Source organism: Condylura cristata, unplaced genomic scaffold, assembly GCF_000260355.1.
Source record: "Condylura cristata isolate star-nosed mole 26May11 unplaced genomic scaffold, ConCri1.0 scaffold00028, whole genome shotgun sequence".
Lineage (NCBI taxonomy): Eukaryota > Metazoa > Chordata > Mammalia > Eulipotyphla > Talpidae > Condylura > Condylura cristata.
In genome coordinates, this window is record NW_004567129.1 from 6,628,018 (window position 1) to 6,651,265 (window position 23,248).

The 23,248-nt window shown below is 36.9% G+C and overlaps 1 protein-coding gene across 1 annotated transcript; it reads left to right on the plus strand.

Moving 5' to 3' along the window:
• Positions 1 to 126: 126 nt before the first annotated feature.
• On the plus strand, positions 127 to 23,211 carry CMC2 (C-x(9)-C motif containing 2). Its single transcript, XM_004690353.2, has 4 exons — positions 127 to 257; positions 10,006 to 10,122; positions 17,732 to 17,803; positions 22,859 to 23,211. The coding sequence occupies exons 2-4, from the start codon at positions 10,042 to 10,044 to the stop codon at positions 22,943 to 22,945; spliced, it is 240 nt and encodes a 79-aa protein (XP_004690410.1). The 5' UTR covers positions 127 to 257; positions 10,006 to 10,041; the 3' UTR covers positions 22,946 to 23,211.
• Positions 23,212 to 23,248: the final 37 nt, after the last annotated feature.

Below are 23,248 nucleotides of genomic sequence, written 5' to 3' on the forward strand. Positions count from 1 at the left end.
GGCTTGTGGTTTAGGGGCGGCCACGTCTCCTCAGACGCCCCTCCCTCCCCCGCCAGCGCCCGCAATGGGCCAGTCCGGCCAGTGGCGCATGCGCCTTTGGGGCCCGGGCGGCGGGGCTGGCCCGGCGGGGTCAGCTGTGGAGGGCGTCGCGCCTCGGTCTCCGGGAGCTGCGGGTCTGGCGTCCAGGCGGCGGGTTAGGGGTGTGGAATCCTCGTCTGTCAACGCCGGCAAAGATCTCCGGAGTGGCCGCGAGTAGGGTGAGTCTGGGGAGTCCGGTGGTGGTGAGGGGCGCTGTCAGGCACTGGCTGGATTGGCGGCTGCGGGTGGCTCCCCACCTGTCGCGTCTCGTGTCCCCCAACTCGGCGCGCCCCGCTCTGCCGCGTTCTGCCGGGGCTTCCCGCCAGCCCTGGAAGCTGGCACTGGTGGCCCCGGCTCCCGGACCTCGGGGCGGCCTTTGCTCCCGCGGTCTTGCGACCAGGCCTGGGGAGAGTTTTCTGATCTGGCTGGGGGCGCGCCCCGACCTCCCCCGCCGTCAGATGCTCCTTTCCAGACTTCCTCGCTGTCTTCTCGAATGGCCTTGGCCACTTGGGGCCACGCGACTTCGGGTGGGCTTCTTCTTTCCCCGAGCCTCGGTTTCCCCGCCAGTATAATGGGTGTAAGCCGGCGCTGCGGCGGTGGGGTGCGCAGGCCATACCCTGTGCGGTGGCGAGCGCTCCATCCATCCTACGATTGCTGTCGCCATTGCTGGAGTTCAGAATTGGCCGGTCGAAGGTGGGCGACCCTTAGCGCGCACCCTAGCTGCGGCGAACGTTCACCAGGCAGTCCGGGGGTGTGAGGAGTCAATAGTCACTCTTTGGGCATCGTTTTTGAAGGAAAGTAGACATTCAAATCCCTTTTGTTGAGTTTAAAGATCACGCTGTTGTTCATATCACCGTAGGTGCTTTATGGAGTCCTAAGTAAATCCAAGTTCCAGAAAATCTTCATTTAACGTTTTAAAGGTATCAGAGAAGTTTGCAGTGGCAAAGGACTGATTTTGTGACATTCAGAGGAGGTTAGAGACCTTTGGATCAAAGACCGACAGCATATTTAATGTGGGACCACAAGGCTGTAGAGCCTAAATGTGCAGTGGGCTGTGCTGCCGACGCCTGTCATTACAGTTTGCCTTTGCACAGCTAGGAAATCGCCAAGGACGCATAACTCGGAATGTTTTCGGGCCAGGAACGCATGACTGTGTCTCTACTCTTTGCAGACGTTTTTTTCTTTGATTTCAAATGAACCTAGTTCTCAAATCTCCAACCCTTAGTTAATGTATGGCAGACACTTACTGGGCAGTTACTTATAGGCATTGACAAAATACCCCCCTTGCTAGCCTGCGCATTCTTTGACGTGTATGGTTTAATTTTTCTCCCTGAAATTCATGTGAATTGGCAGAATGCTAAGCACCTAGTAAGTGCTGATACATTCTTATTTAGAGAAAGCTTCCTTGAGAAACAAGGACATAGAAGGTAGAATCCTATGGTCCTTCTCCCCTGGCAACCAGGGGCTTGCCCTCAGCTACAGCATCTGTATTCTAGCACACTAGTCAAAGTCTGTGTAGGCTTGGCTGAATATGGTATATCCTTTGAAAGAGGTGGAGAAATTTTTTAACAAATTTAACAAATACCAGTACTTTTTGAAATGTAGACTTTAAAAATGTTTTAGAAAGCATTAAGTATTAATTTACAGTTTTTTTTTTCCTGGAGATTATTTAAACTGAACAATAGGCTTTCTGGACTTGTTTTTTGCTTGTTTAAAAATAACATTAGAAATTGCAATTGTGGTATACATTTCTTTCCAGTGCAGCCACATAATAGCAAAATCTTTCTAAAAGAGAAACCTAAATGGCATTAAAATAGAGGGTTTTCCCTTTTGTGATTATAGATTTGCTAGTGTTACGAATGCTTGCTCCTTTTTCTGTGTGAAGGTATTGCTTACTTTTGGCTTATTTTTTTCCCCCAAACTTCTGCCACCTGGTGGTTGAAATCTGTATCATGGGGTACTGTTACCGACGTGGGCATCCTTTAAGGATTGGCACAGGGAGAGAAGTGTTTTAATTGTGGCAAATTAATCCTTGTGATGTTTTCTAAATGTCATTGTAAAGGTGGGACTGAAATTTTGTGTTAAAAAATTATTGTTTGAATGGAATTTAGCATCTCTTTCTCACTTCACTCTCTGAAGTTACCACACATGAATATTCCTCCATATTTGTTTCAGTGTGGGACTCGGTGTTTATCCTTAATTTGGCAGTACCCTTTTGAAATTTCTTTTTGTGGTATTGTTTATCCTTTGAGTAAGGATTTTATTTTGGCAAGCTACTTACAATCACTTAATTGTGATTTTACATTTGAGAAGTAACTTACAGCAAGACTGTACTCTATGACATCCTTAATTTATGTAGACTGCCTTTTTGGGGCACACAGGGACAAACACCTAAGCTTCACAGCAGCCTGCTTCATTGTTTGCTCTTCCATATTTTTGGTTTCTATTGCCTTCAAAACACTTTAGTAAATTCAGTTCTACTTTTCCATTATGTGACAGGGTATTTAAAATATACAAACAGTTCTTTCTAGATGGTATGCTTGTTCTCATTTCAAATATTCTTACATGTTATGTTAAAGTTTATGACGAAACTAAAATATTGAATGATTTCTTTTTTTAAGATTTCTTTTTTATTCCTGATAACACTACCAAAAAATACAGGACATTGTAACTGATGCAATGAAAAGAAAAAGGCAAAACTACAACAGATAAAAGGTTAGATAAAAGCAGTGTATGACACTAAATCATGTCAATCAATAGCTGCAATTTTTCCAAACTGTAACTACACTGTGTTGAACAAGGAGGGTTTACTGCTGTCACTTTTCTGACTATGGATCATTGTTCTGTCTGTGGCAGATTTTTACATTCCCTCTAACAGATTTGGGGTGACTGTCTCAAAGTTACGTGCAGCTTTGCTGATACTACTTGCTCCGAAGAACCATGTTCCTTTTCTGCTGAAGTTTTTGCATCTTCTGCTACCATAGCCACCACTTCCACCACCAGATGCTTAATAGTTACAACAGGGACTAGCCAAGCTCCTTCCACTGAACCTATCCCCAATTTGATTGTTGTTATTCACTGAAATATCCAAAATCATTACAGTTACTACTACCACCATAGTGACCAGTGTCAGAATTTCCTTCTTTATTGTAACCATCATATCCTCCACCACTACTACCATCACCACTACCACCATATCCATTACTTTGGTTTCCATATCCTGTTCCACTACCATAGCTTCCTCTACTATAACTAGGACCACCACCATAGTTGCCACTATCATTTCCAAACACATTATATCCATAACTGCCTTTGCTGCCTCCACATTCTTCACCATAGCCTCTTCTATCAAAGTTTCTGTCATGACCAAAACGCCCTCATTACTTCCAGAGTTCTCTCCATGACCCATAAAGTTAAGAGATCTATCTCTATAACCTCTTTCTGATCCAGTAGACTGCTTTTCTTCTTTTCTTGTTTAAAAAAGGGCCTTTCACCCAAGTTATGCCCATTAATAATGTGGCATTTCTGAAAAATTTTATCAACTATCGATCATCAAATGTCACAAAGGCAAATCTCTACCTGTCTTCCCATAATGTCTGTTTTCAATCTTGCCATACTTTTCAAAGTAGTCTCTCAAGTTACATTTTTCTGTATATACTTCAAATGCCTGTGTTTTCAATCTTTTAAAAGTAGCCTGTCAAATTACATTCTTCTGTATACTCTTTAATACCACTGATAAAAACTTCTTTCACTTTTAAATGGGCACCAGGTTTCTCTAGAAACAGCTCTCTTTGACCCCATCGACCTCGAGTATACATTGCTGCGTCCACTTCTTTAACACAAAAGTACCTCACAAAACTAAAATCCCCTGGGATGTTTTGTTTGAGGGGCTTTCATCAGCACACGGGAAGCAAGTGTGCCCCATTCCTCAGAATGTTCTTTTAAACTACATAGATTTCAAAGTTCAGACTACCAGTAGTTTTTTTTTTTTTGCCATTCTGGTTCCTTTGGGCCCTGACCCACCATGTTTAGCAAAAAACATATTTTATGGAAGAAGAGACTTAGGTCTCACATTTAAGTAATTTAAGTAAATATTTGTGAAATAGCTGATGCCACAGCTTTTGTTTTCAAACCCACATCTCCCTTCAACTCGATTGCTTGTCTTACTTACCTGCGCTGTTGCTGTTTCCTCTGTTATGGGCTTCCCAAAGGTTTATTAATTCCCAATTTTATTAATGTCTTGTCTAAACCTATTGTCAAAAACACCTCCTTTCTGAGTACTCCTTCCAGGAACAGTCATATTGTCAGTATCCCGGATGTGGCCAGTGAGGACAAACAGTGCTATTCTTTTTCTTGATGTTACCTGCTCTCGGTTTCTAGCACAGAGTAATACATTGATGTTTTAGAAACATAGGCTTAGAATTAATCCCTGTTGAATTGGTAGCCAACCACACACTCTTTGGGAAATAGATTCTGAATTTATATCCATCACAAACTTCTGGGAAGGCATGTCTTTTCTCTTTTAACATGGGAAAAGTCTGTCATGGTAAGAAATTATTTGGGTAGTTACTCTGTAATTTACTGTGTCACTTGGGGCCTAGTTCTGCTATGAAAATTTGAGTAATGCGTATTTTCACCTACATAAAAGCAACTTCTTATGGTTCAATCAAATTTTAAAAGCACTTCCCATAGATACGGGAGAGATTATAAGACTTGTATCAAAAAGTTCAAATTATTTCCTCTAATACTGTAGATATATTCTTATGTCTTTGAAGAAATTTAAATATATGAGTATGGGATATACATTTAACTTTTCATCAGTTCATAAATTGTCACTTTGAGTTATAATAGTATTGTCAGTATATGTTTTTAAAGGTGATTACTAGAAAATATCAGCATGTTCTGAGAAGTACCAACATTTTAATGTTAGGCTTTTAGAGTCATGCTTTGTATATTATACCCAAGATTATAATAATGCATCTACATGTGTGCATCAATGGTTTGGCAAAGCCACATGACAGAGTGTGCATTAAAAGAACAGAGGGGGGAAAGGAAGAAGAGCTTTCTAAAAAGGTATGTGGAAAACAGAGGGTAAATGTAAAGCAAGGAATTTGTTAGATAAGAGATGTGTTTAGTACTTTAGGTTTAGTAACTTTTTACCAGCGGGAAAAAATTAAATAAAACATCTTATTTCTTTGAGTTCGTCATCCAGGATAAGTAAGAAGGGAAAAGGTCTTGCTGGTATGCTGGTGTGCTACAGCACATTGTATTTCAAGTAAACTTTTTATTATGGAGGAAGAAAAATATATATAATTTGATATGCATTTATGCATATATACAACTTGCATGCATCTCAGCAGCTGGGTGACTTTAATGTATTTATTGCCATAAGCTTGTTCCTGAACTATAAAGGAGTAAATCTGAGGGCTGGTTCATAGAAATGTGAAAATATTTTGTCAAATGTTTGTACAAAATGAAATACTTAAAACATTTCTAGGTAACTTAACCTATATACATCTTCCTTTAGGAAAAAAAGTGAGGCAGAGACCAAATAACCACTGTAGATAAATGTAGGTGCATAGTATTGGTACAGCATTAAATTAATAGCTTAGATTATTATATGAAACCTTGTTTTTTCAAGGCAGAATTGTTGTTTTATTAAAAAGACTTCATAGTTAGTGGCAGGCAAACAACTTGAACTTAACTGCTAAATGACCTGATTTGTGTTCTTCCACTGTGGTGTGTTTTTGTTTGTTTCTTTTTAGTAGTTACTGAATAGAATAGTGTGATCGACTTATATTTTTCTAAATCAAAATCTGAAATAGTATAACTCACCAGAATTAGTCATTAAAATTAAAAATATATTTTTGCTTACAAGAGGTATAGGCCAGATGTGTGGGATGGTGAGGGTATTCACCAGAGACAGATTGGGGAGCAGAACAGGTGGATTTACTGAAACACACTGCTGACTGAAACACTCTCCTGAGAGAGGAGAGGTTTTGCTGAGCCACCTAGGTTAGCTCTCTGGCTGGGGATAGCTTCACAATGCTTTGTTTTAACTCCTTGCAACAATGCTTTGTTTTAACCCCTTGCATCATTAGGGAAGCCCCTGTTTACATTTATTTAAGGATTTTATTGGGAGTGGGAGGTTGATCAGCAATTTGATTTTCTTGGAACTTTTAAAAATCCTTGTTAAAATATAATTTATTTACCATAAAATTTAAGCTTTTCTGGTGAATTCAATGGTTTAGTAAACTTACACTATTTTATAACCACTACTACAATCCTACTTTAGAGCATTTTCATCATCACAACAGATTCTTTTATGCCTATTTGCAAGTCTTACTCTTACCTTGAAGCCTAAGCAACCAATGATCTACTTTTTGCCTCTACATTTTAATGGTATCATATAGTCTAGTCATTTGAATTGGACTTCTCATTTAATTTTTGAGGTTAATCGTGACGATGTATGTATATAGTTTCATTCCGTTTAGTTGCTGAATATTTTTATTCCATTGTATAGCTATACCAGATTGTTTACCTATATATGATTATTAGATATTTTAATTGTATTGACAATTATTAATAATGCTGCCGTGAAAAGTCACATTCATGTCTTTATAGATATGTGTTATTTCTCTTTGGTGGGGTGTTAGGAGTACAACTTCTGGGCCATATGTTAAGTTTGTATTTAATTTCTTGAAAAAGGGCTGAATTGCTTTCTGAAGTGTCCTGTCTTGTTTCATCATAACAGCAATGCATGCGTTCCATTTTCTCTACATCCTAAAGAGTGTTTGGTATTGTCTGAGTATAGTTATTTTTGAGTATAGTTATTCTGGTGGATATAAGGTAGTCTCTTTTTGTAGTTTGCATTTCACTAATGACTAATGACTAATGGTGTTTAGCAGTCTTTTTCATGTTCTTAACCATTCCTGTAGCTTCTTTGTTGAAGTATCAATTCAAATGTTTTGCCCATCTTTTGCATCCATTTTAAACATTGTATTATTTATAAGCATTTTTTTATGTATTCTAGATATAAATCTTTTGTCTGTGGTTTGCAGATATCATCTTAGTTTCTCACTTGCCTTTTGTTAAATAGTAGATTTTATTTTTTTTAGGATTATAGCAAAATTGAGCAGAAAGTAGAGATATCCCATATACTTCCTTCACCCCTTCCCTCCAGCACTCTCCAGTGTCAGCCTCCCTGATGAACCTACCTAGGTATGTCATTGTCACTCAGAAGTGTGGTTTGTTTTTAATATTCATAGTGGTTTTTTTTCCCTTTATTCGTACAGAACTGGGGTACAGGCCAGAGATGTGGAGGGTGAGAGGACTCACCAGAGACAGACTGGGGAGCAGAACAGGCAGATTAACGAAGTCCACTGCTGAGGGGAGCAGTGGGCAGGTCAGGAGAGGTCTGCCACGCCATGTGGATCTCCTTGGAGCAGGCGGGGATCGAACTCATGTGGAAGTGGCTTTAGCTTCCCAGTGCTGTGCTTTAACCCGCTGCGCCATCAGGGAGAGCCCGGGTTTTTTTTATTTTTAAGATTTATTTATAATAACTATTTTTTATAATAGTTGATTGTTACATAATTTTATGCCTTTTTCCATCTCAGTTGTAATCCCCATGGGCTTCTCATCACCATATCTGTTGTGTGCCATCACCATAGTCCTGTGCACTCTACCTGCCCCCCTCCCCCTTTTGATCCTATTCCCCACGCCACCTCTGTAAAATGTCTCTGGTATATAGTTGTTCATTATTATTATTTCCCCTCTACCCCGGTCCTTTATGCTCCTATGAGTGAAACCATCTGGTATTTTTCTTTTTCTTTCTGGCTTATTTCTTCTTAGTGGAGTTTTTTTATAAGCACAAAGTTTTCTAATTTTCATGAGTTGTTAACTGCTTCTCATTTATAGAATGATGATTTTTTTTTTAAAGATTTATTTATTTGTGCATACAGAACTGGGGTACAGGCCAGAGGCTCAGGGGCGGTGAGAGGCTTCACCAGAGACAGAGTGGGGAACAGAACAGGCAGATCGACGAAGTACACTGCTGAGGGGAGCAGCGGGCTGGTCAGGAGAGGTCTGCCACGCCATGTGGTCACCTCCGGGGCAGGCGGGAATTGAACTCATGCGGAAGCGGCTTTAGATTCTCAGTGCTGTGCTTTAACCCGCTGCGCCACAAGGGAGGGCCCAGAATGATGATGTTTTTGATGCATCTAAGAACCCTTTAGTTAATCTACACTCTATATTTTCTTTCTTGGGACTTTTGAAAGATTAAAGTAATTCACTGGTTCTTTTGATAACCTTTTCTGAGTTAAAAAATAGGTTAAGAAAGAAGTGAGTAGTGCTTCATCATTATAATAAACACCTTTGAATAATGCTTTTCCTTGACCGTGTTTTCTACTTTGTCCTTAAACTTAATTTCAGTTTCCTATTTTCGTTATAATAATTTTATTTAATGGATATATCTGCTAAGTTTAACTTTTTTTTTCTTTAAGATTTATTTATTTATGCATACAATAACTGGAAACTCGGATATAGGCCAGAGGTGTGGGGGAGGGGGCTAGGAGGATCCACCAGAGATAGAGTGGGGAACAGAATAGGCAGACTGATGGAAACACACTGCTGAGGGGAGCAGTGGGTAAGACAGGAGAGGTCTGCTGTGCCATATGGGTCACCCATGGCTGGGAATCAAACTTGTGCTGCAGTGACTGTGGCGATAGCTTCATAGTGCTGCACTTTACCCTTGCGCCACCAGGGAGGCCCCTGAAAAAGTTTTTTATCATCTGCTTGTTTATTTAGTTAGATTTTGTCAGCCAGATGTTAGGGGAAAACTGCATTTATTCACACTATTGTAACACTGCTTGGTGCTTCTTTACCCTCCCAGAGAATTTACATTTTAAAAGATAAATAAAACAGTTCTCATAATTGGTAGAATTTTTTCTGAACAAGAAAAAATTTCAGTTTCAGTATTGTGGGTAAAATAATTGAAGTGAAGCTTATTAATATAGACAAGCTGTTTCTGAGCATTTGTCTTCAGAGTGGAATCTTTTGAGTCTTTTCTGTGCACCTCTAAACATTCTCTTAAACACTCCAGATAACTTGCTGAATATTAAATTACTGGATGAGGAAACTGAGGCTCAAGTTTAATATTTGCCCAGGAAAAACATTCTCTTTTCATAATGGTCACTGCCATTTCTCTCTTTTTTTTCTTTTTCTTTTTTTTTTAATTTTACAAAAGTTTATTTTTACATCATTTTGTACATTTTCCCCCCCATCTCAATTGTAATCCCGGCGGGTTTCCCATCACCAAGTCACCCGTGTGCCATCACCATAATCCCGTGCATTTCCCTCCCCACCCCATTCCCCACTCCACCCCTGCAAAATGTCTCTGGTATATGGTTGTTCATTATTTTTGTTATTTTCTCGCCTGGTCTATTATACTCCTGCTATGAGTGAAACCATCCGGTATTTTTCTTTCTCTTTCTGGCTTATCTCACTAAGCATGATCTTTTCCAGCTCCATCCAAGTTGCTGCAAAAGACATGTGTTTCTCTTTTGGTTGCTGAGTAATATTCCATTGTATATATGTACCACATCTTTTTTATCCAGTCATCTACTTTTGGGCATTTGGGCTGCTTCCATGTTTTTCCAATTGTAAACAAAGCAGCAATAAACATGGGGGTACAGGTATCTTTTTCAATCAGTGTTTTTGTGTCTTTTGGGTAGATACCTAGGAGTGGGATTGCTGGGTCATAGGGAAGCTCCATGGTTAGCAGTTTGAGGAACCTCCAAACAGTTTTCCATAGTGGTTGTACTAGTTTGCATTCCCACCAGCAAGTCACTGCCATTTCTTATTGAAAATAGTTGTAGGTTGCATTGACAAATATATTCACACATATTCAAGACACTCTTGTATCCACAGGTTTGCTCTGCTGTGCTCCATCACCTTCTTCTAAAGATGCATCCTGACTTATCTCCACACTTGCACACTGAAGAATGCAACGTCTTGATTAACTTGCTTAAGGAATGTCACAAAAATGTAAGAGTTCAGAACAATAACTAAAGCAGAAATGAAATGTAGGTACAACAAACTGATGTAAAATGTGTTCTTCATTAATGGAAGCAAGTGATAATGTCTTAGGTGGATCTTAGCTGAAGAATAGCAATTGATACTTCTGGTTTTTAAGAAACCACTTCCTTTTGTGATTAGTAAGAGGAGGCCAGGAGAAAGCAAATACTGTACAAAAATGAACATTGATGTAAAAGTATAAATAAATAAATAAATTTAAGAAACCCCAAAGTGGTTATATATAGTTAAAAAAAAAATCAAGGAGGTCAGTTTCTTTGGGGGAATTTAGGGAAGTAATATTGTAATGCTGAGTGTCCATGTTCTTAAAATAAAATACTTTTCCTTTCCCAATTATAGGATGCTAGAACAATTATGTTCAGTTCTTACTCTTCATTATAATGGAATTTTTTTTAAGACTTTGTATTCCTTAATGTCTACCATTCTGTGTTTAAAGGAAATTGGAACATTTTATGTAATTAGATGTTAACTAGATTTAATTTATGATTGCCCTACTTTGACAGGTTTACTTAATTGTTCGCGGAATGGGTAAAGTCCGTGGTTAAAACCAAAATAGAAGAGAAACTCATTTTTGGAATGCATTAAAATTAAGCAGATATTTTTACAGATGTCAACGATTTACCCTTTCTCTTTTATTTGATGAATGATAGTTATAAGAAGCATTTGTGTTTTTCCTTAACTTTGCATGATGATTTTATTTTCCTCATGATTTTCATAACCTACATACACATCAAGTAATAGTAGTATCATCTGAATGAATACCATTTAAAAAGTAAAGTAGTAAGCATACCCATGACTTGTGAAGTCAGTTTATACTGTTTTAAGAATTTTGTTGGTATCATTGTAATATAGGTAAGCTATGCTCGCCATGTATTTAGATCAGGAATTAATAGTTATTCTTACATTCCTTCTCCTTACTGAAAAATGAGCCAGATTATAGAAGTTCAGATTTTTAAAAGGAAAAAATGTGAAATGCTTATTTTTTCTAAGAGTAGGAATTGATTATTTGTGTTGATTTAAGGGAGAGGTGGAAAGGAAGGAACAGAAAGGCATGTTCTGAAAGAAGCTTAGAGGGGAGAAATACTTTCTGGAATGATGTTTCATTCTTGCATGGATCTTGTTACTGATAGAGCTGTTTAGAAGTGCGTTTTTCATCATGAAAAATAAAAATAAGGATGTTTTATTGCTTTAAATTTATTTCCTAGATTGATCAAATTATGACAGAGGTCAAAGTTTTTGAATCCTTTCTTTCAAGCAATATTTGTTACATGTTTATGTTTGTTTACTGTCTTTGGCCCATGACTGTTTTAAAATTGGCATTAAATTAATAAGTATTCTTTCCTGTTCAAATGGATTTCTTATGATAAAAGATAGCATCTTAAATAACTGGTACTAAAGTAGAGTCACAAGTAATTTTATTGAAAGTATAATCTACATACAGTATATTACCTTTATTTTTATGGCTTCTAAAAATCTTAAAAACTCTAAAAGGTTTTCAAAGTCCTTTTGTCAGAAAAGTACACCTAACAAGTTTAATAAGCAATCTTCCTTTAGTAGGGTATAAGCAAGCTTATATTTTTCATCATCTTCCCTCAAATCCTGAATTCATCTCTTTTTCCTTCTTTTTTAATAAAAAAAACTAGATAGGGTCAGTTGTAAGAGAAGTTGGTGTAAATGTATGCTTGCATCCATTTTCATTAATGATAGCTAGTGTTACTGGAGTACAATTTGAGTTCTGACAAATGTAAACACCTGTGCATCTAATCACCACACCAAAAAAAACCCCTCCCAATTTTTCTTTGTAGTTATTTGACCTTTACCCTGGTCCAAAAAAACTATTGGATTATTTTTTTGTCACTGTAGATTAATTTGTAGAACTTTTTGTAAATGGACTGCATTGCATAGTCTTGTGTTTTGCTCCACATAATTTTTTTGACATTCACACCTATTTTTCCTCTTTATTTCTAAGTAGCATCTTCCATTATACAGACATTATATCAGTTTGTCTGTCAGTAGACATTTAGGTTGTTTGCTGTAGGCTGTTTTGAATAAATTCATGTACAAGTCTTTGTGTGGATATCTTTTTATTTCTCTTGGGTAATACTTAGGAATGGAATGACTGGGTTGTATGGTAAATCTATTTTTAGCTTTGTAAGAAGTGCCAAATTTTTCCATTCTGTATTTTACATCCCTGACACCTCCCTATCCTTACCAACTCTTGGTATTTTATAACAATCAAAGAGTCAATTTGTGGTGTATAGTAATGATTTTGGTTTTAAATTGTGTTTCTCAATGGCTGATGTTTTGAGGCATTTTAACATATGTATGTATGTTGACCACATCAAATCTTTTTCCCTTTTAAATTCCTAAAATTGGTTTGTCATATAGTATTGTAAAAATGGTTTTTTAAAACTGAAGTAAAGAATATTTTTTTATCATCAGGCATAAAAGTCTTTTGTCTGATATGAGTGTTATAGATATAAGGCTATTGTGAATCTTTTCTCCCAGTCCATAGCATCTTTTTTTTCAAGGATGTGTTTCAAAGATCAGCTTGTAAATTTGATGAAATTTAATTTGTATTATTTATTTTTTGTACGGATATTTGTATATACAATTTCCAGTGGTTCCCATAGTTACATAATTTTGAACTGATTATTAATTTAGGAAAATCACAGATTTTCTGCCTTTTATTTCCTCCTGGAAGTCTTAATTTTTAATAATATAACAGTTTATTTTCACTTCATTTTGTGCCTTTTCCCATCTCATTTGTAATCCCTGTGGGCTTCCCATCACCAAATCACCTGTGTGCTATCACCATAGTTCAGTGCCCCCCCCCACTTTTTTTGATCCCATTCCCCAGTCCACCCCTGTATAATGTTTCTGGTATATAGTTATATAGTTGTTCATTATTATTCTCCTCCCCCCCCCCCAGCCCTTTATACTCTTGCTATGAGTGAAACCATCTGGTATTTTTCTTTTTCTTTCTGGCTTATTTCACTAAGCATGATCCCTTCCAGCTCCATCCATGTTGCTGCAAAAGGCATGTGTTTATCTTTTTTGGTTGCTGAGTAATATTCCATTGCATATATGACCCCATCTTTTTAATCCAGTCTTCTACGTTTGGGCATTTGAGTTGATTCCATGTCTTTCCTATTGTAAATATAGCAGCAATAAAAATGGGGGTACAGGTGTCTTTTTGAATCAGTGTATTTGTGTCTTTTGGGTAGATACCTAGGAGTGGGGTTGCTGGAAGTCTCAACTTTAGGTCTGCAATGCATTTCAATTTTTATGTATGTGTTGAGTTGTCAGTCAAGATTTACTTTTTTTTTTAAAGATTTATTTATTCATACAGAACTGGGGTACAACCAGAGGTGCAGGATAGGTGAGAGGCCTCACCAGAGACAGAATGGGGAGCAGAAAAGGCAGGTAAACAAAGTACACTGCTGAGGGGAGCAGCGGGAGAGTCAGGAGAGGTCTGCCATGTCATTTGGGTCACCTCTGGGGCCTGTGATTGAATTCGCACTGAAGCAGCTGCGGCTTGCTTGCAGTACTGCGCCGTAACCCTTTGGCCACCAGGGAGGGCCCAAGGTTTACTTTCTTATGGCTGTCTAGTTTATTGCAATACCATTTGTTGAAAAGTCTGTCCTTTTTCCAGACAGACTTTGTCAGTTGATTGCATCTCTTTCTGGTGTTTCTGTTCTTAATGCCAGTAGCACAACAATTTGATTACTAATATGTTGTATGTTTCAAAACCATATAGTAGAAATCTAATTATTCATTTTTACAGAGTTGTTTTATTACAAAGTTGTTTTAGTTATTCTAGGCCCTTTTCATAGCCATAAACATTTTAGAATGAGCTTGTCAGTTTTTACAAAAAACATGTTTACTAGCTTTTCATATGATACTAACCATTTTTAACTTGGATTTTGTTATCTTTTGGTAGGAGGTTCATTTACTTAGGGGAACAGCTTGATCCATCCTTTCTAGGTGTGTTTTTAGGTAATTTTAGGGCCTGTCTCAAGTAGCCTTTATTCTAGGATTAGTTTAGTGCAATTATTAAAGCAGTCCTCTACTTTTAGCTCCATTTCCACTGTGTATAAGTTATTTGAATTTATCTGCTTATCACTGTTGTGATTATTTTTTGTAATTATTGTAGTTATTCTTACTTTGTGAGGTTTCGTACTTACTACATAGGTCTAGATAAATATTCAGTGGCTCATGGTAACCCATTATAGATTTCAGGAGTTATTTTGCTGTGTATCTTTATACTCTTAATTTCCCCTACCTCACAAATGTCAGTTGCTTCAACCGCCTTAAAACATGATGTTTGCCTCCTCTCATTAGTAAGATGGCCATTCTCCTCTTGAGGTTGTCTTCCTTGCTGCACTGTTTAGAAATGCCTCTAGGTAGAAAGCTTGGGTGAATGTAGAGCTCAAGTTATTTGAAAATAGTTTCTTATATTTTTCCTGTTTTCTCGTTACTTGCTATGGGAGGGCTAGATCTTTATAGTTACTCCCTCATGGCCAGAAGTAGTTTTTGAAGATGGATTTTTAATAAATGACTCTAGGACAATTATGTATCATACGGAAAAGCTACAATTAAATCTATACCTTAAGCCATGGAAATCAGTCAACTTGTAGTGGGTCGTATATTTAAAAGTTCAAAGTTGAAGCCATGCAAATATTAAGACATAGGTAAATCCTTATTTAACCTGGTTATGAGAAAGGCTGTCTAACTAGGATGCGAAATTCTGCATTTCTTTGTGTTTCAAAACCTTTATGACCCATGTCTTTTGGATTTCATCACTCTGCATGTCTTCCTCCCTCATTACTGAATACTTTTTTTTTGTAGCTGTGTTAGGTTCTTAAATCTACTTAATATTTAGTCTGTGGTGATATTATACAATGTATATCCCCTGGCAGACTTTACCTTGGTGAGAGAATGAAATTGCCAGATCTTTGTTTATTAGGAATTTTTTTTTCTTAACATGGGATGGCCATGGGAAAATCTTAGGAACTGCTCCTTGTTGTCCCTGGACTACACTTTGAAAACCACTCCTTTATAGCAGTCACTTCATGTGTTTCTTTTCATTTGCCTAGGTGCTCTGACAGTGGGACTTAGTGGACTTTCCTGATTGCTGTTTGGGAAATCCAGGCACTGATTGATTGACTCGTTCAGTGGATTGCTTGGTTTGATTCTGTAGTGACATTAGGCACTACAGGCTTAAAACATGTATGTAAGAGGATTGCAAGGTATTGGCATTTCTTTTGCCAATTCCAGTGGGGCCTTTTGTGGGTTGTTGTTGGTTTTATTTTGAGTTTATGGTATGTAGAAGTTAATTGAACTACAACATTACCCACATCCCATTCCATATTTGATGTTCCCTTTTCCACAGTGAATATCCTGTTACCCAGTACATTGTTAAACTTATTTACTATGGATACATACAGTATCTTCAGAATTACTATACCAGTAACACTGTTATGAACAAACCTATGAAAAACATCCTTAAACTTATCCTTAAACTTTAAAATGTTCTGCCACAATGTGAGGGAGTAAGAACTGTGCGTTCAAGAACTTATTTTTTTCTTTTTGTAGCTATGTTATGACCATGACTGTGTCATGTATGACTGTATGTTACACTTCTGTGAAAGCATATGTCAGTTCATTTATCCAATCTTTCATGGATGTGCATTTAAGCTTCCAATAATTTGTTAGATTCATTTGTTCTGCAGTTTTACTTTTGAATGTGTAAAAGAATCACATGGTTCAGTAGTCAAACCTTTAAAAGGCTCTATTTGGATAAGTCTCATTTTATGTCTCCAGCTCTTCCTCTTCGTCCCCACTCAACTACTATAAATTATAGCTTTTGTTTCTTATTTTATTCTTTGTGCAAAGCTGTTTGAGCATTTTGGATTTTATGGTTTTTCTGTGATATTACAAGAATATAATTCACATGTGGGTTTAGTTCAGGTGAAAATAACAATTGACCCTTAAACAGCTAAAGGGTAGGGGTGCTACAACTTCTACCCCCACCCCATCTTGCAGTTAAAAATTTTAACTTTTGTGTCCTATGGAGCTTAATGACTAATATTCTGCTGTTAATTAGAAACTTTACTAGTATATACATAAACTGGCAGCACTTTATGTTATTTGAATTATATGTCTGATATAGCATCATCTTACTAATAAAGTATGAGAAAAATCATAAGTGGATCATCATAAAGGTCATCAATCTTTGTCTTCACTTTGAGTAGGCTGAGCTGGAGGATGAGAAGTAGTTGAAAAAAATTCAAGAAAAGAGGACCTCACAATTCAAACTTAAGTTATTCAAAACTCAACTGAATAAGTTAGTTTTTGCCTTAAGATATATGTATATGGCATAATATGAACAAATAAAAGCTATGAAATATTGACTTACGTTCTAAAAGTTTAAATCTCTTGTTATTTCTAACTTGACCAGGGGTGTGTATATGTGAACATGCATTGTCCCTGTTTATTTGTGGTCAAGGAAGTAATTTAGAAAAAATACAGAGGAAATTTTTTTCTGAGAAGGTCATTAGGACTATTGGGAGATACTAGTTTATCTTAAAAGCTTGCTAGAGTAACTGTGCCCATTAATCCACTGGACCAGAAAAATAAATCTAAAGTGGTGAGCAAGAAAAATAGAAGTAGCATGAGGCATAACTTACTAATTATGTATTGTCTGGTTCTCTGAAAGCCTTAATTAGAAAGAAAAGGGAAAGATGTGCTTATTATTACAACTGCAAGTTCAGCACTTCTGAACTTGTCATTATTGCAGCTCATCAGGCTGTCTGACCCATCCTTAAAAATTTTGAAGTATTAACACTAGTTTTAGCCATGTTGAAATTCAGGTTCTTGACTTCAGTCTTCATCTCAATCTGCTTTGGCGTGTTCAAGTCCTGTCACTACCCTATGGTGAAACCAACAGATTTCAATTTTTGACTTTTAAACAAAGGCACTTTGAACTTAAGAACTCCTTATATTGTGAATTATTGACTTATTTATGTGGCATCTAATAACAGTGTCATGTGTTGCTGATACATGACATTTTGAATGCGGCAACTGAGAAAATGGTTTGGTACCAAATTTATTAAGTAGCTTTTCTGTGGCTCTGAGTGTTCACTGGTAAAGTGACTCGGATTTGTGTCTGTATGACCACACTGTACTTTGGCATCACTCTCTGTAATTTGAAGGTGGATCGTTCTGTGATTTTAACAGGCCCTTAAGATAAGAATGCCTCTTATTTTACATTAATTAGGTAATGTAATAATTTACATTCTACATTATGAAATTTTTACAAACAAAAGCTTTTTAATTTTTCATTTCTACCTATAGATCTGTTATATATTCTATTTCTACCTGTACTTCCTTTGTAGGAAGGATATGCCTGCTTATGTGTATATACTTCTGACTTAACTGTTTATTAACAAGGTAGCACATTTAACTCATTTCTGTAGTATTGAATATTTAAATTCCATGTGCCAAAGACATTAGCATGTGAAGGCATGAAATATTTTACTCCTTTTCTTCCTTTTAGCACAGTGTACTGAAATTTTTTGGCCATTGCAATGATCTTGACCGGGAGATGAGAAAATGCTTGAAGAAAGAGGTAAGAAAAGTGTCAAAGAGTGGAAGAGGGAAGTGGTGAAACAATACAAAGGAACATTTTGAACAATATTGCTGTTATTACTAAGTTTTCCTCTAGATTTTAGTATAACTGAGAAAATTAACTTTTAGTGTATCTTTTCTCCTGATACCAAGAGGAGAAATGAAAGCCAGTTTTAGGTACAGTTTTAGAACATAGGTGTGCACAAATGAAAACAACTTTCTTATTGTAATCACTGTAATGTCACTGGATAAGTTTTAAGATTTGGGAAATTTAATCTTTCAGCAGAAAGACATGTCAGTCAGTTGTTAGCTATTGTAGGTAACCAAAACTCTCTAGGCCTCAATTTCCTTTCGTAACATGGAGCAACTAGACAGGCTCTTTCCAGCTTTATGATTTTGAGTTTCATTTATAATTATGGTATGTACAAACCAAAGGGATCTAGTTTGACTTGTTTGGAAAGCCTCATACTGGAACCCAGTTTTTGGCTATGACTTGGACTTGGGCACATAGCACATTGCCAGCCTAGAGAATTTATAAAATTCAATAATTGTATTATTTAATACAATTTTAAATACAATGTATTGTATTTTATAAATATTGCTAACCAAGCAGAGAATGTTTTTAAATCTTTGAATAGACGTTTAATTCTGCTTTTGTCTTGTACATCAGATTTTTTTTTTTTATTTATTTAAAGATTTATTTATTTGTGCATACAGAACTGGGGTACAGGCCAGAGGCTCAGGGGCGGTGAGAAGCTTCACCAGAGACAGAGTGGGGAGCAGAACAGGCAGATCTACGAAGTACACTGCTGAGGGAAGCAGCGGGCGGGTCAGGAGAGGTCTGGCTCGCCATGTGGTCTCCTCTGGGCAGGCGACAGGCGGGAATCGAACTCATGCGGAAGTGGCTTCAGATTCTCAGTGCTGTGCTTTAACCCGCTGCGCCACCAGGGAGGGCCATACATCAGATTTTTTTGTCCAGAATCTTTAAATATATATAATAAAAAATTGCTCTCCATATTTCATGTTCTGTATTTTTGAAATTTTTTCTTGATAGATCAGAGACATTCTGTAGGGAAGGAGGAGGGAGATGGATCAGGACAGGAATGGGAAGAGCACAAGAGACTGGTCATGGTGGACAGGTGAATTGATAGTGGGAATTTCATGGGGAAATCATACAAAAATGATGATGTAATAAATATATTAAAAAGAGAAAGGTGGCCCTCCCTGATGGCACATTGGGTTAAAGGACAGCACTGCAAGTGAGCCCCAGCCACTTCAGTGTGAGTTCTGTCTCCATCCCCAGAAGTGACCCACATGGCCACATGGTGAGTCAGACCTTTCCTGACCCACCCACTGCTCCCCTTAGCAGTGTACTTTGTCATTCTGCCTGTTCTGCTCCCCACTCTGTCTCTGGTGAATCCTCTCATCACCTCTGGCCTGTACTCCAGTAATGTATGCATAAATAAATAAATCTTTAGAAAAGAGAGAAAGGTATTAGATACAATATTTGAAGCTGCTCAATATATTTATCTTTATATTTTCGTATATTCCATTTTTGGATCCTTTTATTTCTGAAACCTTTTCAGAGTCTTTACCTTACAAAGTACTTTTCTGGTGTTTTGAATTTAGTATTGTGGTAATTTTATTTGTGTACACAAATGTATACGTGTATTAGTGTTTCGAAAAGTTTTTCCTTCGTTTGTGTAAAGGCTAGTTTACACAGAAACTAAATGTAGGGCTGTTTCTTAAGCTTATGGGGAAAATAGCTACATGTTACTTAGTGACATTTCAGTCAATGAAGAACCACAGTATAGTGGTGGCCCCAGTAGGCTGTATAATACAGCCTCAGTGTGTCATAGGCTGTACCATCTAGGTTTGTGAAATTACATTTTGTGATGTTCACACAATGATGCTGTTTAAGGATGCATTTCTTTGAACATATTACTGACATTAATGATTCAGGATTATAAAGTCTATACTATTTTATTTTGTGTAGCTGTTTATTTCTTACATGTTTTCAGTTATGCAAGGTAGGTTTTTCCCTATCGGCTTTTTTTTTTCCCTAACATTTCTGTAATTTTGCTGTTTATTAGATCTTCCAGTGACATTTTCTTCTCAGTGTTAGGCACTAGTGAGTGGATTATTGTAGATATTTTTTTATATTTTGTTTTTATATAAATACCACGTTTTCTCCTTAGCTCATTTTCTAAGTCCTTTATGTGCTTTTTATGTTGCTTGGTTGCCTGATATATAGATCTTTTCTGCCTGTTCTTTCATCCCCCTATCCTCTGAACATGTGTTCATCTATTTCCTCTGCTTTTAACGCTTTCTAGTTTACCATTTATTGTGTCTATCATTTCTTTCATATGTCATTTGAGTACTTTCTTCCTTGAGTTTTTTACTAGTAAGTGGTTCTGGCCAATTCTTTCAGAGTTTCTCTTTGCTGCTCTGTTGCTACTTCTGTTATTTTATTGACAAAACAATAACTGCTTTGGTGTGTCATCCTCTCTTGTCCTTAATTTTTTTTGGTTTGGTTTGGTTTTGATTGGTCTTCCATTCTATTTGTTCGATTTAGTAGAATTTTGTGAGTAAGGCCATATTCATTATTTTTTCCTTTTATTCTGGTACTCTTTGAAGATATCTTAATAATATATTTCAAAATAGACTGTGTTTTACTTACCACAATGACTTATTTATTGGCCGGCTACTAAGTATTATCTTTCCCCTTTAAGGTCCTTTTCCCAACTTGATTAAAGATAGATGATAGATTATTTTCTTCAGAGCAGGTATTCCTCCATGTTCTGGAAGTTTTTAGAAACTTTTAAAAGCAAGGAAATATCCTTCTTCCCCAAGTAGTATTATGAGTGAAATTATGATAAATAAAAGGAATGATTTGGATGAGGGAACCTATACTTTGAAGTGGTTCTTTAATGATGAAGAAAAAGAAAAAAAATAGCATTCTTGATTATATGTCAAAATGCCATATTTATAACCTTAAACCTAGAAAATTTATTAAAGTTTATCTAGGCTAACCCCTTATATTTGAGGTTACTGGCCCACAGGATTAGACACATCAGAGTCACAAATCTCCCATCATTATCTCAGGGATTGGGGAATGGGATGCCATCAAGTTCCTTGTTAGCCATCTATTTTTATTGTTCCATTAATTGTCTATCATTAATTTTTGTTTCTGTGGCCTTTTTCTTTATCTCTGGCTCCTAAAAGATTTTATATATACTCAATTTTTTTAACTTTATTTTCACTTCCTGTCCTTCCTACCTACTGATCCTTTCATTCACCTTTAAAATATGTCTGTGAGCATGTAAATAATAGACATATAAAGACATTTAACATTCAAGTTTCTCTGCCTTAAGTATGTATTTTTTCTAAGTATCAGTCTTTTAGGCCTCCTCTTTTAATCTACTGGCTAGATCAGAAAACAAGGCTGGAAACTTCTAAAGTGAAGACTGCATTTTGATTTTACATAGGCTTTGGGGAGAATCAGGCTTGATGACTGTTCATGATGAAAGGATCCTGAAAAATTTAGCTGACTAAGTTTCTATATGAAACAATGTGCTTAAGGGCCAGTTACCTACCCCTGTGTTTATTGCAATACTATTTATGATAGGTAAGACTTGGAAAACAACCCAGATACTCAAAAATAGGTGACTGGACAAAAATAATGTGGTACATATACACAATGGACTACTATTCAGGAACTAAAAAAAGATAATCTAATACGCTTTACAGCAACATGGATGGAGCTAGAACAGATGCTCAGTGAAATAAGTCAGAAGGAAAAAAGAAAATTGGATGGTTTCACTTATAGGAGGAATATAGGGGAACTAAACAAGGGTTCAGTGGAAAAAATAATAATTAAAAAAAAAACTAAACAAAAACAACCAGGCAGCTGTAAAATCAGACACATTCTACAGGAGAGAGGGAAGGAGAAGAGCACAAGGGACTAAGGTGCTGGTGCAGGGATGAATTGGTTGTGGAAATTCTATGGGGACTACAAGTAATGTAAAATCTATACAAATAAAGTAATTAAAAAATAAAGTTCAGGCCCTCCCTGGTGGTGCAGCGGGTTAAAGCACTGCACAAAGAAGCTAAAGCCACTTTCTCATGAGTTCCATCCCCGCCTGCCCCGGAGAGGTCTGGTGTGGCAGACCTCTCCTGACCCGCCCGCTGCTCCCCTCAGCAGTGTACTTCGTCGATCCGCCTGTTCTGCTCCCTGCTCTCTCTCTGGTCAATCCTCTCACCCTCCGCATCTCTGGCCTGTACCCCAGTTCTGTATGAATAAATAAATAAATCTTAAAAAAAAAAGTTCATTTGATTAAAAAAATTACATAAGTTTAGTATGTTTAGATCTTAAGGACTAATGGGCCTACTGTAGTCCATGTCTTTCAGACTATCTAGAACACGATTTAATTTTGGTTTGGTATTTTTATAAGGGATATTTGTATTAAATTGCTTTATAGATAGATATTAGAAGGCAGAAGCCATATTCTGTGGAATAGATGTTAGGAACTAGTAATACTCAGTCTGAATAAGAGATCGGTTATCTGAAATCAGATATTTGGATATAGCAGAGGGCAAAAGTATAGGGCAATAGGAGAATTTGAAGGGCAACATAATTTGAAGAGCAACATAAGAACCTTTGAGCAAGTACAAGTGTCCAGTAATTAAATAGACTAAAGGTAGTCAGTACTTCATAACTAGAAATGTTCAAGCAGAGATTAGATGATTTTACTAGATTGTGAACTCCTGGAGAGCAAGGACAACACTCATCCGATGCTAAGTGTTTGTTGAGTTCATATATTGGGAGGAAATTAAGTCAGTAAAAATTTCATTATTTGTAAATGTGTTAAGATGTCGATATAGTACTAACTGAATAAAATTATTGTAGTCTCCAAGGTGACTATTTTCGGTCTCAGAATCATTGAAGTTAAAAGATAAGAATTTTGTCGTAGAAACAACGTTTGCAAGTGTTTTTAAATGTTTAAAACAAATGGTGACATAATCTGTCTTTTCTCTACCCCCTTTTATTTTCTAGTACATGGAAAAGAGGACCAAGAGCAGGGAACATGGCAATGCAATGCGAAAGAGACTTTTTAATCCTCCAGAGGAGTCTGAAAAATAAGATTATATTTTCACCAGATGCCTTGACTAAGAGAAGACCTAAAGACTTACTTGATAACTGAAAAAATCCTATCTCCAGAATCCTCTGAATGGAAAGTGACTCATGTGACCATGGAGGAATACAGAAAGGCATGGGCAGAGCCTTTAGTACTCACTCCTCCTCAGTCAACAACAAATCTGACTTCTCACATGTTTCTTTCTCCTACTACAACCAGATAACATTCAAGTAATCTATCTCCCTTAATAAAATAATTGGCTTTAACTGTATTTTCTCAGTTTCTTAGATTCTTCTGGGATTAGGGCA